Here is a 17,500-nt window from a genome sequence, read left to right on the forward strand (position 1 = left end):
CAGTCGCTCAGGTACGGCATCGTGCTCCCTCGTCCGTCAACACCCAGCGGAGCAGCGCCTCCGAACAGCTGGAGTCACGAGACAAAGTCAGTACCCGCTGGAATTACAGAATCACGAGCTACAGCACCGGATAATACGATGTTTGTGGTATGAAACCTTCAAAAAACCTACACTCCTACATTTCACCTTTTCTACATTTTGTGTTTTGTATCTTTATTTTTTATATTTTACATTTTTAAATTCTATTTTATATATTGTAATATCTTCTTCTTCTGTATTATTTAAGTTGTTTCTAGTTCTGATTTATTTCCTTGTTAATTGTTTAGCACCAATACACCAAGTCAAATTCCTTGTATGTGTAAATGTACTTGGTAATAAACCCAGATTCTGATTCTGATTCTGATTCTGATTCTGATAATAAAGAAGACGACAAACACACATAAGGTCATTGTGCTTAAACGTCAAAGTGGAGGCTTTTATTCTGAAAATAAACCGGATGTTTTCATGTTGTTTCTGTGTCTGACTTCCTGTCCCGCTCGCTCTGTTTGATGCTCCGTGCTCTGACATCCTGCAGAAACAGAAGACTTGTATATCTGCAGCAGAGGACTCTGGACTGATGGAGCTGAGACACAGAGGAGCCAGAGGAAGCAGACACACTGACTAAAATAAAAATCTCTCAGCTTCACTGCCGTTGCCGAGCGGAGACGTGTATCTGGTGTAATTTATCAGAAACTCTGCCGTTGAAAGAGTGATTCCTGATCTGAAAAAGACTTCTGTAAAGTCTGCCATCATGTGTCCTCGCTCACAGCTCCTCAGATCTCCTTCTTATCTCCCGTCATGATTTGATCTGATTTGGTTTCTTATTTTGTAGTTTGTCATTCTTCCCTCGTGTGGGTCCTAGATCAGATCTGTTGTGATGGTGTCATTACTTATTCTTGAGTTCTCTGTCTTCAGTGTTTCATGATTTAGGTTCTTGCCGCTCCTTGGGTTTTAGATCTTTTGTCGAGTTTTCAGTTTGGACATTTTTGATATTAGTTTGTTTTGCCTTTTTGTTTTAAAATAAATAGTTTTTGGTTTTCTGCAATTGGTTCCACCTCCTTTGTTTTTCCAGCGCCGTCACATCTCCTCGTTTCAGTAAAAAGAGCTTTGGGACGATCCTTAGCATGGCGGGTCCAGAACAACATCCGGTTTGCCCCCGAGGAGCGAGGACACATCATTTAAGAGAACTGATATGAAGAGTCTCTCCAGATGTGCAGCATGTCAGCACCTGTCACAGGGATCATTTACCGGAGAACCTTGAGAACCCACACATGCAGGAAGAGGACACACAGAAAGGCCTCTGTTCAAACTCTTCTGTTAATGAGTGAAATGACCACGGGGACATGTTGGGCACCTCTGTCTTCAGTTTGGAACTTCTTCTTCTTCTTCTTCTCTCTTTATTTGAAGTGTCTTTTAAGCTCCGCCCACAGGATGCACCAGAGGCTTTAAAGTCCCTGCAGCCTGTTCTTCAGGCGACAAGAGGGAAGGAGGGTGAAGGTCTGAGTGAAGAATGGAGGTGTGTTTCTGTGGAGCCTAAAGAATGGGCCCTTTCATTTGGCTCCTGGTTCATGACGGAGGGGGAACGTGGCAGCCCGTCGGTGTTTGGGGGCACGTGAAGCTCTCAGTTTGAAGTTTCTCCCACATGATAGAGATTAGGAGCTCCAGGACGGCACGGTCTTGTGTTTCTTCTCGTCTCCTTCCTCTTCTCCCCGCACATGTTTGTCTTGCTAATGATGAGGAAGAGGAGGAGGAGGAGGAGGAGGAAGGGAGAGAGAGAGAACGCAGGAAGAGAGACACATGGCGCTCAGTTCCCCTCGGAGGAGTGGACACGTGAGGAGGGAAGCTGGAGGCCTCCTTCAGGCTTCATGTCTGTACGGACGCTTTCCTGGATGAGGAACAAGCTTCTTCGTTTTTTTGTCCCATATCTTTAAAGTCTTTATATGTGATTTTTTGATCCAGCAGATGTCGCCCTTGAGCACCAGCATGAAACCAAAACAACTGGCGCTGCATTGTTGTGTTAGCATGCTAATGCTAGCGATCTTTATTCTGCTCGTATCTTCACACTGCATGTAAATTTACCTGAAATGAGCGTGATCTAGAAACACAGTTAAGCAGTGAGTACAGTATGTTATTCTTCTTTTCTCTAGTCCCTCAATTAAACAACTTTTATACACGAGGGGAGGAGTCAGCCGGCCGTCCGGGCGATGTAAACAAAGTGAAGATAGGACTCTGAAAACTCTGAAAACATCACAGACAGTGGGACTCGGGTGTTACACCCATTGTAGACAGTCATGACTCACAGAGTTATTTTCAGAGGAGATACTTGATTGACACCCGCGTCAGATCAGACTTTGAATCACCTTCAATATGAAACTGTGCTTTAAAACTTTCTCTCTCAGGGTCAGATTCACAAAAAAGCTAAACCTGTTCAAATGATTCACAAAGCCTCTCCTATATTATTACAGTTTATTAAACATTTCAAAATGTCTGTAACGTCTGAGGATAAAAGATGTTTTAATGACGGACACCCTGAAGAGACGCAGAGAAGAAACAGTTCTATGTTGATCCTGAATCACTTTAGAGAAAATCCTTTGTGAATCCTGGAAGATCCTGAAAAACTTTGGAGAGATCCTCAGGATCTTCAAAATATCCTGAAAAATTCTTGCAAAATTATAATTTTATCTCTCTCACACACACACACACACACACACACACACACACACACACACACACACACACACACACACACACACACACACACACACACACACACACACACAACACACACACACACACACACACTCACAGACACACACACACACACACAAACACACACACACACACAGACACACACAAACACACACACACACACAGACACACACAGACACACACACACACACACACACACACACACACACACACACACACACACACAGACACACACACACAGACACACACACACACACACACACACACACACACACACACACACACACACAGACACACACAGACACACACACACACACACAAACACACAAACACACACACACAGACACACACAAACACACACACACACACAGACACACACAGACACACACACACACACACACACACACACACACACACACACACACACACACAGACACACACACACAGACACACACACACACACACACACACACACACACACACACACACACACACAGACACACACAGACACACACACACACACACAAACACACACACACAGACACACACACACACACACACACACACAGACACACACATCGTTCGTATCAGGTCGTTGTCCCCGCTGGTCGTCCGTCCCGGGCGGCGATGGTTTTTCTGTTTCCACTCAGATATTATCAGAGATTAAAAACTCGTCGTGACGGCTGGACTTTAATGGCGTTCCTCCTGCTCGTCTCCGTCACACGCTCACTGAAGACTCGCTGCGTCCCGCCTGTGCGGATGAGGAGTCGCCGTGTTAAGAATGAGAAGCATGCGGCGGATGAAGAGACGAGGTTTACTACAGAGCGCCGCGTGGGAGGTCTCGTCACGCTTCTGTGATTATCTCACGCTTCGCTTGATCGGAACAATACGAGCTTTTTAGTTTCGCTTTTCACCACGAGCTTAATAACTCACAACTCCTTCCAAAAGATCAAACACACGGGGTGAAGAACTGAGCCGTCTGACATCGGCTTTGTTGGTTTGTTCAGTCTCGCTGCTACCAGACACTTTAATTAATTGGATTAGCATTAGACGGATGAAAGCTCTGAAGGACAAAGACCTGGACCTGATCCAAAAGGATTTCTTTAATCAGTTCGGTCCGGAGCTCCGACTGTTTCCTCAAATGATCACAGAACAGAATAAATCCAAACGTCTCATTCCTGAAGCTGTGTGTAAGAACCCAAATGCAGCACATGTGGAAACACAGTAAAAACTTTATTTACAGTGTTAACACAGTTCAGGCTGGAAGTGTGAAATGGACTGGGCCAGGGTCTTGTTCTGGAACAGGGTCTTGTGCGGAGTGTGGTGACCACTAGTCGGTCTCCAGACGACTTTTTCAAGGTCTCGGTCTCGTCTTGGAATCAAAAGCATTTTTTTCAAATATATATTTTTGGGGCTTTTTGTGCCTTTAATGTAGAGACGCTGGATAGAGTCTGATACCATGGAGAGAGAGAGAGGGGGGGGGGGGGGGGGGGGGAGGAGCCACAGGTGGGATTCGAACCTGGACTGCCCGCCTGGAGGACAAAATTACTTTTACTCGGTCTTGTCTCGGTCTCGGTCTCGGACTGGGTGGACTCTGGATTTTAAATGAAGACCGGTCAAGACCACCACTGATCTAATCTCTGAACCATCTCTGTGATCAGAAGGAAAACTCCTCTTTCTAAAACAACAAATAACTTCACTTCATTTGTAGTTTGATTTTTATCCCCCGGTTACGTCTGCAACCTTCCCGCTGTGACGGTCTAAGTGAGTGACACGCCCCCTAAACACAAGATGAGGATTTTTCAGAGATATTTATGGTCTTGGTCTTGCCTCGGTCTCGCCGACGTGAAACGTTTTTAGACATAGAAACGGCTTTTATTGGATTTTAAGCGGGAAAAAAACACTGATAAATTTGATAACATTTATCATTTGACCTCGACTGAACTCCCTGAAGCGTCCAACATCACTTCGTCACTGATGGTAAAGTCCTTTCAGATCCTCGGGGAGTATCCCGTGTTCCTGTTTTCACTTCTGAACCCCGTGAATTATTACAGTTACAGCTGAGTAACAAAGTGCCATTCAGGCACGCACGCTACACCCAGAGAGGAATACCGCTCGGATTACAGCCGGGGCCTCCGTCTTTCCTCAGAATATTGAGTTGTAAGCCGCCTCTCCGAGGATCAAACGGGAAGCAGACGCTGTGTCTCCTCCCTCGGCTCACGGCTCTATAGCTCTCTGTTTCTTTTCTATAAGGCATTAGCAGTTCATTTCCACTCTACTGTTTTATCAGCTGTCAGTGTCGCTGAACGTTTAAACATCTCTCTGGAAGCCTCAGAGACTCAGCATGTTTTTCATCGACATGCAGTTAGCCTCGACTACACCTCGGGGCACGTCGCCTTGCATGAAGACGTACAAAGTATCTGGTGAAGAGATTCAAAGAGAGATGAGCTGACACTTAACGACGGGTCGCTGATTGGCCGGAGGGAATCGTCTCTCAAAACCTTTCCCCTCTCGTTCGCTGAGCAGTCTGTGACGGCAACTTTGCAAAGACTGAAAGATCTGAACGAGCATTTCAGCGCATTACACAATCTAGGTAAATAAAAATCCTTTGCTAGAGTTGATAAAAGGAAGAATGTGAAATCCAGTCTGTCCTGTGTAAATGTGTCTCTGAGTCATGACTGTCTACAATGAGGGAGAAGCTCGAGTCCCGCTGGCTGTGTTGTTGTCAGAGCCGTGTTTACATGGACGGGACGGCCGGCTCCTCCCCTTGTGTATAAAAGCTGTTTTAGTCAAGAACTAGAGAGAAGAAGAAGAACATACTCACTGATTATTTGGATGTTAGTAAGAGTTTTTAGATCACGCTCATTCTGTGTCAGTTTACATGAAATGTGAAGCTACGAGCTAACTGAAGAGCGCTAACATTAGCATGCTAACACAACAATGTGAAGCTACGAGCTAACTAAAGAGCGCTAACATTAGCATGCTAACACAACAATGTGAAGCTACGAGCTAACTAAAGAGCGCTAACATTAGCATGCTAACACAACAATGTGAAGCTACGAGCTAACTAAAGAGCGCTAACATTAGCATGCTAACACAACAATGTGAAGCTACGAGCTAACTAAAGAGCGCTAACATTAGCATGCTAACACAACAATGCAGGACACAGGTGATTGCAGCTCGAGCAAAGGACAATCTTGTCCGCCGGTTGTGCTAAAACTCCTTTGTACGAACTCGAGTGGAGGGGGGTTGGAGGTGTGTCTCTGGAGGAGAGCGGAGGCTTCAGTTTGGAGGAGGCGTGGCCTAACAGCAGTTTGTTTTAGTTTCATGCTGGAGCTCAAGGGCGACATCTACTGGATCAAAAAGTCGCATTCTTCCATTAAGTCAAATTTTTACTTCTTACATATTGATGGAAACACTGAGGCTTTGGCGTTGGATTTACTTCTGCAAATGAGTTAAAAAGACATCCTGATTCACCACACAGGATGACACTGCACAGACTCTAGTTTCTGTTGGCGTCTCCTGCTTACATGTCGAGCTGTTCTGGTGTCTTTTTTTTTCTTAATTCGCCTCCATCAGTTGAGCTACGTCTGCATGAAGAGGTGGAAGTTGGCTCTGGTGAACTCCTGGTGGATTGTCTCCAACAGGACGTCGTCCTCCGCTCCTCCCTCCACCCCGCCGTCTCTCCTCCCTCCCCCCGCTGCTCCTCGGACAGACTGCGGCGGCTGCAGCTCCGGGGTGAAGGTGAAGCTGAAGTGCGTGCGATAAATCAGGCCGTCCAATCGGAGGAGAGACAGCGGGACGGTGATGATGCGTCGCAGAGAGCGCCAGACGTCGGTGAACACGGAGACGTCAGGAACGACGCAGAGCAGAGACTTAGGAGACCTGAGAGCAGAGACGAGGAGAGGAGAGTGAGAGGATTCTTGTGAGATACTTTGGTAACCATGGAAACGGATCATCAGAGTTATCTGCAACAACTGAAGGATAAACTTGTCTTCTTTTATTTTCTAAGTAAATAAAAAGATGTTTCTAAAACTGATAAACCTGAAGAATCATCACGTGACTTTAGTCTGTTTTTTGTTTCTTGGACTTGAAATGATTCATGCGAAGTGTTCTAAACACCTTTAATAAAACGCTGCACAGTAAACTAAACACGTGAGACTCTGTGTATCAACATGGACGTCAAATGTGCAAAGACAAACACAACAAAGAGGCCAAAGACAACAAGCGATCGTGTTGATTGTTTTGGATAATCAACAGTTTGTTGGTTTTGTCTCAAACTTTCCAGGAGGAAATGTGAGCAGCAAATGACTGAAAATAAACAGAGGAAGTAGAAAATGACCCGATTATGTGTGAGACTAAACATCACTCTGTGTCACACATGAAACTGTGAGTGCTCTTTTAGAGACTCGTCCAGCTCCGGCTCTGATGGCGGTGTGGGATCCTGTTTCTAATTGGCTGCTGTTTCTCTACAATCAGCACATTGTGGCTGACTGAGTTACATAAATACATCTCTCCTCCTCGTCCTCTGAGCTGCAGAGCGGCTGCCTGAGTTACGATGTCAGCACTTCAGGTGTGGGCTCTGAGGTGGACGCCGACGTCAGAGAGGCCGCTCTGATGTGGATCGTGTCACATGAGAATCTGTGAGGGGAAACGCCTGGAAGTCTTTTGGTTCCCTCAAAACTTCTGCACGAGACTCAGAGAGACGATTGTTTGAACTCTGATGGTAGAAAAAGGTCAAACTGCATCTTTAGTTAAAGCACCAATCAGTGAGCTGTGTAGAGAGTGAGATGATAAAGGTATCTTACTATCTGATCATTAAGGAAACATGTTGAAGTGCTGGCTTCTCTGACAACAATGCAGCAGCCAGTATGTCCTCCTTCTAACTTTAGATTCTGCTCCTGAATGCTCTGGATTTGTTTGGACCAGAGAAGGTAGGCGCTTTTAAGCATTTTTAAACACTAGGGGTCAGAGGTACATACCGCTCCTTTAATCATTTTTTAGTTAAAACTACGGAGCCCTCAGAGGGTCACAGCAAGAACTTGTTAAATGATTCTTTTGTATTTTCATGTAATTCATTTTGGTCCGGTGTTATTTATCATCTTCAGTTTTCTACATGAACGTATTTGGAAACCTCGTTCCTGAAACATGCCACGTACACGTCACAAACATGTCTACATGGCCGTCGTCTTTTATTGAAATTCCTCAACAAACAGAAAAATAACAGCTTTTTCTATTCTGGGTCAACTGAAATATAATTATGCTTTGGTTGCATAATGCTCGGTGTGGAAGTGGTGCTTAATGTGCCATAAAAACGTTCATATTTGGGTCAGATTTAACGAGCAGCCAGCTTCACAGTCGCACCTTAACAAGACTAAAAACTTTCATTTGGCCCTCGTGCCGCTCCGCTCTGCACCTGGAGCCTCCGAGGTAAAAAAGCACCGACCTCGAGAGCGATCGGCAGGAAAAAGACCTAAAAGTGATTGTTAAAGCAAAAAATCATCTGAAGCAGAACGACAACAGTGCGGAACAGAAACAGCTGACTTTGATATCAATTAAATAAATGAATCCATGAATCCAGTCCACTAAGAGACTAAGAGACAACTTTGACGTTATAAAGTGACAAAGATAATTGACCTAGAAGTTTTATAGAAACAGATTTAGCTGGTTGAGATGTGAACATCACATTACGTTTCGTGACCCCCCCACACAGCCCCCGTTTCTCCACCAGCCAATAAAGGCGAGCAGACAGCGGCGCAGCGGGCCAATAAAAGTCTAAATACAACTGTTGTCGACTGTACGCCTGTGAATAGACCTGTTTATGTTTCTACTCTCCTTTTGGATTTCTGGGTCGAGTATTTTAGTATCTGTGTTCCTGTTCTTCTATTCGATCGTTGTTCAGCACACATCAGCTCCCAGATGGATCTAATGAGAGTTGTTGTGATTTTTCATGAACTTCATAACTTCTTCTGGAATCTAAAGATGAATGGTCATGCATCACCTGAAGCTCCGTTTGCTCTAAACAGACAAATACTGAAAATCCCGTCAACCTTTTCTAGAGTCTCTTGTCATACGGACTTCCCTTGAAATCCTCCTGACCTGGTTGTTCACACATGCACCTGAGAGCAGGAGACTATCTCTGTAGGTATCCACTGAAGTCGTAGCTTGACGCTCCCAAAACTCCTCTCTTGCGTAATTTTTCTCTAAAAAATCCACATGACCAAATGATCAAAGTTTAAATGTTTACTTAAACAAAACAGATACAGGTTAGTCCAAAACTATACACAAAGAGAGAGGTGAGGAGAGAGAGGTCAAAAGACTGTGTGGCTCCACTCTCTACTAGTCTGAACTGAGCCCAATTAAGTCCACAAGCCCCTCCCCCTCCCAGATCCAATGAACAAAAAGTATTACATGCATCCATAAATTTAACATGATGAGCAATAAGGTTCCGACAATCTCTGTCGTCTCGACTCGACTTCATGCAGAAATTTAATCGGTGAGTTTGCTGAATAAAGTCCAGGTAAAGTTTACGTTCACACATTCAGCTCACCTGACATTTTTGAGGAAACTTTCAGGATCTTTTGTGGATGTTTGAAAACGTCATGAATCTCCTCTTTTCACATTTTGTTTTCCATCTCTTGTGAACTCACTTGAACATGGTCTCCGCCTCGCTGTTACCGAACCAGACTTTAAGGTGAGGGCTGAAGTTTTCTCCTTCGATCTCCAGCATGGCAACGTGTCCTCCACCATTCACCTGCAAGGAGCGTTCGAAATGACAATTAGGTCGTTTTCGCCTTTTAACCCTTTGCATGTCTATTGTGAATTAGCCTCAGAATCCTTTAGAGAACCAGACCCTCAGTCCCTCTAGATTAGAAACCAAACAGAGAGAGTGTCTGAGAGTTTCTCTTTTCGACTCGCCTCTAAACCAGTGATCACAGGGAAAGGAGTAACAGGCGTCTGGATGCACGCCAAACCCTGGTTAAAGGTGTACTCCACTACTTCCACCCCGATGATGGTCCAACAAGATCCGTCGTTCAGCACCACTCTGCTCGGGTCTCTGACGCTGGACGGGGCCTGGAGGGAGGACAGGTGGAGGTTTTTGTGTTTGTGGGGGAACAGAGGGACTGCAGCGAGACCAGGACAAGGAAGGACTCTCACCTGGTACTGTATGATGGCGTCGTTGGATAAACACAGGAAGGACTGTGGATCGTCTCTGAACTGGAAGGCGCACTTATGAAGCTGAGAAACCGGCTCATCCACGTCCAGGATGGCGTGCTGCTTGTTGACTTTACGGATCACCTGAAGATGCGATCAAGCAAAATCGATAAAGTACGCAGGTCACCATGTGGTGGACACTGAAGCTTCAGTGTTTATCCAGCTCTGCATGGGTCTGTAAACCTTTCTGTGTTCTAACCTCTCTCCATTTTTCAAAAGCATCTCCAATATTGATCCTAGTTTGAGCACGTTTCTGCTCGTGGAGCTTATTAGAAACATGCAGAGGCTTTTTAGGTCGGGTACAATCACTTCTATCTGAACCACTTCTCTTGCCCGCTTCCATCGCTGCAACACCTGTTGACCTGATAACTGCTCTCATATCTGACAAACAGAGGGGCGTCCAAAACGGCCGTGTGGGGGCGTGTCTTAAAAGCGCCTACCTTCTCTGGTCCAAACAAATCCAGAGCATTCAGGAGCAGAATCTAAAGTTAGAAGGAGGACATACTGGCTGCTGCATTGTTGTCAGAGAAGCCAGCACTTCAACATGTTTCCTTAATGTCTGATGATTTTATTATTTAATTCAGTCGACAGTTTACCTATCGCTCCTTTAACCTTTTAAACTCTTTCACGTCTAAACACAATGTGTCAGCAACTCAAAGAATATTTAGTCACAGAATTAGATTTTGGGGATCTCGCAGTTTCAATGTCTCCAAAACTACAAATCCTTTTGAGACTAATTTCCCATCATGCACCTGGTAGAAACAAACATCTACAACTTCTGAGCAGAAAACCAAAAAGGGAGAAGAAACTGGTGGAGAGAGTTAGAGTGGAGTGGAGAAGGAGAAAAGAGGGACAGACATTTCTGAGGACCTAGAAATTGAGAGAATAAGAATTCGACAAGAATTTTAAAAGCTTTGTACTCCTCATGATGAGATCTTTGTCTCTGCTCGATGCTCCACATAAACGCTCCTACAAACAGCCCCCTCCTCTGCTCTGAACACAGAACATCCAAAGACTTGTTTTCACGATTGAGTCCGTCCACTGCTGCTGATCCAGCTGACATTATCGCTCTGTTACGTCTACTTTCACCTCTTCGGTCCCTGAACGCCGACCACAACCGAAAACACCTGAGCCGGGCTCTTCGACCCCTCAGCCCCCCCCCCCCCACAGGAGGAACCTTCTGTATCTCCAAACAAACCGTGCGGTGAGAAGGCCTCAAATACAAAAACACACTGAGGAGTGGAGAGCAGATAAACGTTCACCTTCCAGCTGAGCTTGTTATGACAGCAGTTTGGGAGGTTTGAGGAAAGAGAGCCGTCAGCAGCTTGAGACGGATTCTGCTGAGAGGTTCGTCTAAATAAAACTTAACCTGAAGGATTGGCTTTACAATAAGAGCATTTATGGGATTAGCAGGTTATATAACATCTGCACAGACACACATCTGTAAGACATACAGGAGCAGAGCAGTTATCATTCTTTAACGCCGTGTTTGGAGGGACAGCTTCACTCCACAGTCAGTCTTTGTTCACTCAGGGAGGGCGGCATCGCACCTCGAGATCGTTTGCTTTGGTCTGAATCATCGACCAGTTTGTTCCATTGTTTGCTTAATTACCTCAAGTTTGGTTTGTGTGTTTACAAGCGGATCAAAAATGTGATGAACGAGGAAAATGCTCTCTGATTGGTCAGAATTTCTTCTGGTAAAAATCCTTAAAGTAAACAAAGACTAGCTGCCTCCTGATTGGCTGAGGCTGCTCCACGGAGTACACGGAGTGATGTCGGCTCTGCTCATCAGTTTTTATTTTGTTTGTATTTATCGCTGCAGGTCAACGATTCAGTTTGAAAATAATGTGTTGATGTCGCTGAAGATGTTAATCAAGACAGTTCAGGAGGTTATTTTTCGGGCGTCAGTACAATCCCTCATTTCAGCTGCTGTCTCTTTAAGACCCGCCCCCCACATGCCCACTCTCCTCCAATTGGCCAGCTCTTTGAACTGTGTGCTTCCAGGTGGGCGTGGCCTAAAACTCTGCACCATGATACCTGACGGCAGATTCTGACCAAGTGTGTGTGTGTGTGTGTGTGTGTGTGTATGTATGTGTGTGTGTCTGTGTGTGTGTGTGTGTGTGTATGTGTGTGTGTGTCTGTGTGTGTCTGTGTGTGTGTGTGTGTGTGTGTGTGTCTGTGTGTGTCTGTGTGTGTCTGTGTGTGTGTGTGTGTGTGTGTGTGTGTGTGTGTGTCTGTGTGTGTGTGTGTGTGTGTGTGTGTCTGTGTGTGTGTGTGTGTGTGTATGTGTGTGTGTGTCTGTGTGTGTCTGTGTGTGTGTGTATGTGTGTGTGTGTCTGTGTGTGTGTGTGTGTGTGTGTTACCATCGGTGGCAGAGTTACTCCGGACTCCGTGCACACTAACTGGACCACACAGCCGTAACAGATGAAACCTTCAGTCAGCACAAAGTCCCCATGGCTGGCACGCCGGTCCTCCACTGTGCGCACACACACACACACACACACACACACACACACACACACACACACACAACATCAGATGAGTAATCATATTCAAACACACTTTTCTGTTTGCATAAAGTCATCACGCTTTCAGCGATGAACACAGGAGTAAGTGTGTGTGTGTGTGTGTGTGTGTGTGTGTGTGTGTGTGTGTGTGTGTGTGTGTGTGTGTGTGTGTGTGTGTGTGTGTGTGTGTGTGTGTGTGGTGATAGTAGAGCTGGTTTGGTGCAGCAGGATGAATAACTGGTTTTAGGTTTTGGGAGGTTTAACCACACACATAAACGTGTGTTTCCAGTCGAGGAGACTCCAGTGGACAGTGACTTCATTAATTCAGGGAGGTCGAGCTGGACTCCAGGTATGACCAGTGTTCATCTCTGACATCGACCTCCTGACCCCTCGGGGTTAAACATCAAAAGATAAAGACATGAAGCGTCTGCAGCTTCAGGACTACAGGAAACACAGAAAACACATCTGAACCAGCTTCAACCGATTCTAAACATCATAATCCTCCAAACACACAACAGTGGATTCAGTCAGACCTCGAGGCCACACACCTGCTCTTTGTAGGAACTATTTCACAGACACGAGATCTCACAGAACCTTCAGAAGGAAAAACAAACATGGAGGACGATCAACGTCGTCAGCTGGCTGTCCAGGAGTGCGTTCTGTTTTGCAGCTAAAATAAAATACGGTGAAATTCTGGCTCAGAAGACTGAGAGTGTATGGCTTTATATTCTCTGTGGCGTTTGTAAGCTGTCAAAGTACACAACATCCGGCCAGAGAAGCTTCCCGGTCTGCTCGGTAGCTTAACCAGAAATAAATAAAATAATAATAAATAAACTTTTAAAATGAGATCCAGAAAAGCTTCGACTGTCTCTGACAACATGTTAGTGAATCATTCAGGGATTCCCTCAGAGGCAGCCCGGTCTGGAATCATACAAATCAAACCTGTTGGATCAGGGGGGCTCTGAGTCGACCTGGAGCAGTGAGGACGATTATGTAGACCAATCATCAGCCTCGAATCAGGCCACGCCCACTTGATCGTTGGGGTGAGGGGACGGGGGGTCAAATCAGACCTGAAATCTTAAAGTGTGCAGACAGCCTAACATGTTCTGAAAGCTAAAACATGAAAGTGAATAAAAGGGGGAGGGGCTTAGGGGGCCTGAGTATTAAGGGCCCTCGTGGGAGAAGGTAAAGATATTAGAACGAGCAGCGAGCGATGGAGAGAGAGAGAGTCATAAAGACGGAGCCTGTTTTTATATACACTCAAATATTTGATTTATGGTACAGACTGACCACAGCGTGACCTTTACAACACACACACACACACACACAGACACACACACACACACAGACACACACACACACACACACACAGACACACACACACACAGACACACACACAGACACACACACACACACACACACACACACACACACACACACACACACACACACACACAGACAAACACACAGAGACACACACACACACACACACACACACACAGACACACACACACACACACACACACACACACACACACACACACACACACACACACACACACACACACACAGACACACACACACACACACACACACACACACACACACACACACACACACACTTACCCAGGGTGATGGTGAAGGCGCTCCAGTGTCTGGCGCTGGCTATGAAGGCTCCTCTGTCCACTGAGAGGTAACGCGTGCTGACCGTCTGAGAGCGCAAGCGGTTAAACAAAGCCACTCTGGAGCACGATGAGATACACACTGAAAACACACACACACACACACACACACACACACACACACACACACACACACAAGCTGACACAGTAAGACCACTATTAAAATTGAGAAAAACCAAACTAACAAAATGGTCCTTCTGCTTGTAGGAATTCAACTTTTTATTGGTTTATGAATAATTTCTAACCATCAGGACACACACACACACACACACACACACACACACACACACACACACACACACACACACACAGCTGAAGGGTCAGTCTCTCTTGGTAACTGAAGCTACATCACCTGATCTGAAATCTCAGCTGTCAGAGTGATGTCTCCTTTTAGTGCACGTGTTTAACTTGTGTGTGTCTGTGTGTGTGTGTGTGTGTGTGTGTGTGTGTGTGTGTGTGTGTGTGTGTCTGTGTGTTTGTCTGTGTGTGTGTATCAGATAACTTAATTTCGACCCTTTGGCCTGCAGTGACCCAACACTGGAGGAAGTCCCGACACAAACAACCAGCTGTCAATCAGTCCGACCTCTGTGCGGATATAAACACTCTGAGCACAGAGAGAAGTCCAGGTGAGCTTTACACATTAATATGTCCTGATAGAACAGCCAATCATGATCTGGATAAAATGCAACATAAGCCAATCATGTTGCAGAAGTTACCTGAGATACATCTGAGTATTTTTATGGGTTGTTTACTTCAGGAACAAAACCTTTATTTTTCCTTGACGACTTGTTTCTGCTACTTTCACACTACGGATTGATTACGTTGATGTTTTATAAATGCACATCTTCTGCCTTCAATCTTTGGATACTGTTGATCATGGTACGTTGAGGTCACAGACTGTAAATATGAATGTTTGATGCCTGAGTGTCGTCCCCCGTCTGTTCCTGCAGGGGGCGCTGGAGTCCCATCGATGGCGTCCCCCGTCTGTTCCTGCAGGGGGCGCTGGAGTCCCATCGATGGCGTCCCCCGTCTGTCCCTGCAGGGGGCGCTGGAGTCCCATCGATGGCGTCCCCCGTCTGTTCCTGCAGGGGGCGCTGGAGTCCCATCGATGGCGTCCCCCGTCTGTTCCTGCAGGGGGCGCTGGAGTCCCATCGATGGCGTCCCCCGTCTGTTCCTGCAGGGGGCGCTGGAGTCCCATCGATGGCGTCCCCCGTCTGTTCCTGCAGGGGGCGCTGGAGTCCCATCGATGGCGGTCTCCATGCTGGAAATGCTGTCTCAGTCTAACTTTCAGTCAACCTAACGACAGGCTGAGAGCTGGAGCTGAGGCGGGTTTTAAACCTCCTGACAAACCGTTACACCGCGCCCACCTGTCAATCAGGTCAGCTACACGCCTTATTGTGAATAACTCTTATCCTTCATCAAATCAAAACTGATGAGTCATCAAAACATTCACCCCCCGTACAGTGTGTGTCCATCGAGACATGAGCTAATCACACCTATTTGGTTTTTTGAACCAGGCTGTAAACATGTTAATCTCTGCTGTAAAAACAGGCTTTTTAGAATGGGTGTGTATGTGACTTCCTGTGCTTCTGCAGCCAGCCTCTAGTGGACACTCCAGGAACTGCAGGATGTTACACTTCAACCTCTGCTTCACTTTTCAACACCAGAGGTTGCTGCTTGGTTGAGGATCATTACAATTCTCAGCGCTCTGACTCATCATCGTACTGCCTGCTTTGTCGAGACAAAATCTCTGACACGTCCTGATTTATAAGTCTATACTGAACCTGCTTCCCCTTACACGTGTAACTGTATTCATGTGCTGGAAGAATCAGTCTTCACTCTGCAACACAGTCTGAAAACGTATTCTTGCAAGTGCGTCTTGAAACGCGGGGAATGAGTTTCATGTCCGCTGCTCCTGCAGGATGATCTGAGTCTGACGAGCTGCTCCCTTTAAATCTTTTTAAAAGTAGATTAAAGATGTTAGAGGACGATGCTTCAGGTGATCTGCTCTGATACTCAGGACATGTTGATCTGTGTCTGTAACTTCTTTAATGTGCAGGACTCTCCTGTAAAGGAGATTCTTAATCTGAATGAGGCCTTCCTGGTTAAATACATTTGAAATAAACACATGGTTCATCTGAAGAAGGAGTCCGAGGGAGACATAATAAAACGAGACTCACGGTCGGCGTTCTTCATGGACTGCCTCTTCTGCGACGGTTTGGAGATGACTTTGATCATCCTGCTCTGAAACGAGCCCACTTCCTGTCTGTTTCCCACGAAGAGCCTGAGCAGCAGGCAGAAGTGTTTCCTCTTGTCCTGATCGGAGATGAAGAGCGACTTGGCACAGGCAAACATCTGCTGCGGAGACGGAAAGGACACGAGAGTGTGTGAGAGGTGTACACCCGCTCTGAGACTTTACAGGAGAGGAGATGAAACATGTTTTATTATTACAATCAGCTGCATGGAGGAATCAGAGACATCCCTTCATATTCTAAATGAATAACCACTGTGTAGCAGCAGCCTTCATCCTGACTCACTCACTCACAGTCTCACGGTGACGCAGAGTATGGAGCATGTTTCTAAACCGTGTTGTCCTTCAGTCAGCTCATAAAGAAGAGGCCAGTGAACACACACGCTGTGTTTACAGCAGCGTCAGACACCACTGTTTGTCCAGTCAACAGCCGACTGTAATAAAGAGCAGATAGTCTCATCTGTGTAAACACACACACAGTCTGTCGCTCCGACACAACAAGCTGCACACAGAGATCCCATCACTCACTCCTCTGCTGCTCTGCTGATCAGCTGATCGACCTCCAGACACATTTTAAAGAACGTAAATAAAACTTTTATCTGATGTTTTAACAGTAAAAAACAGCCTTGTCATGATTTGGTCTTGTTTTAGTTTTGTTTTTCAGTGTTTAGTGTTTCTTCTTGTTCTACTGTGTTGTGTTCATTCTTGAGTTCTGTGTGTTTTTAGTGTTTCATGATTTAGTTTGTAGTTGTCCTCTGTGTGTTTCCCAGTGTGATTGCCCTGATTGTCTTCACCTGTGTCTTGTTAGTCTCACCTGTGTTTGATTACCCCTGTGTCTATTTAGTCTCTGTGTTTCTTCCCTCCTGTCTCAGTTCATTGTATGTTGTATGTTTGTTTACTCGTGGCTCCTTGTTTTCTTGTGATTGGATTTCTGAAGTGAGTTTTTGTTTAATTAAATCATTTTTGGTTCTGCACTTGGGTCCACGCTCCCTTGTTTTACACACCGAACCGTAACAAGCCTGACTTAAATCGACAACGTCCTAATTGATTGTTTGATTGCCAAAACATTGCAATCAACCAATCACAGGCCTGGTGTG

The 17,500-nt window shown here is 45.7% G+C and overlaps 2 protein-coding genes across 2 annotated transcripts in view; both read right to left on the reverse strand.

Annotated features, from left to right (window-relative positions):
• LOC132977166 (CD276 antigen-like) overlaps positions 1–17,500 on the reverse strand; it is a 160,486-nt gene that overhangs the window by 67,163 nt on the left and 75,823 nt on the right. The gene's annotated exons all lie outside the window — the stretch shown is intronic.
• The window catches only part of LOC132977219 (recombining binding protein suppressor of hairless-like protein), a 20,088-nt gene continuing 8,768 nt past the window's right edge, over positions 6,181–17,500 (reverse strand). Inside the window, exons 4-10 of the mRNA XM_061041689.1 lie at positions 16,333–16,565; positions 14,097–14,234; positions 12,327–12,439; positions 9,907–10,047; positions 9,667–9,822; positions 9,399–9,502; positions 6,181–6,633 (exon numbers count right to left, since the gene is read on the reverse strand). Of these exons, the coding sequence (XP_060897672.1) occupies positions 6,333–6,633; positions 9,399–9,502; positions 9,667–9,822; positions 9,907–10,047; positions 12,327–12,439; positions 14,097–14,234; positions 16,333–16,565 (1,186 nt within the window). The 3' untranslated portion in view covers positions 6,181–6,332. The remainder of the gene's footprint in view (positions 6,634–9,398; positions 9,503–9,666; positions 9,823–9,906; positions 10,048–12,326; positions 12,440–14,096; positions 14,235–16,332; positions 16,566–17,500) is intronic.

Source organism: Labrus mixtus, chromosome 7 (assembly GCF_963584025.1).
Source record: "Labrus mixtus chromosome 7, fLabMix1.1, whole genome shotgun sequence".
Classification (NCBI taxonomy): domain Eukaryota; kingdom Metazoa; phylum Chordata; class Actinopteri; order Labriformes; family Labridae; genus Labrus; species Labrus mixtus.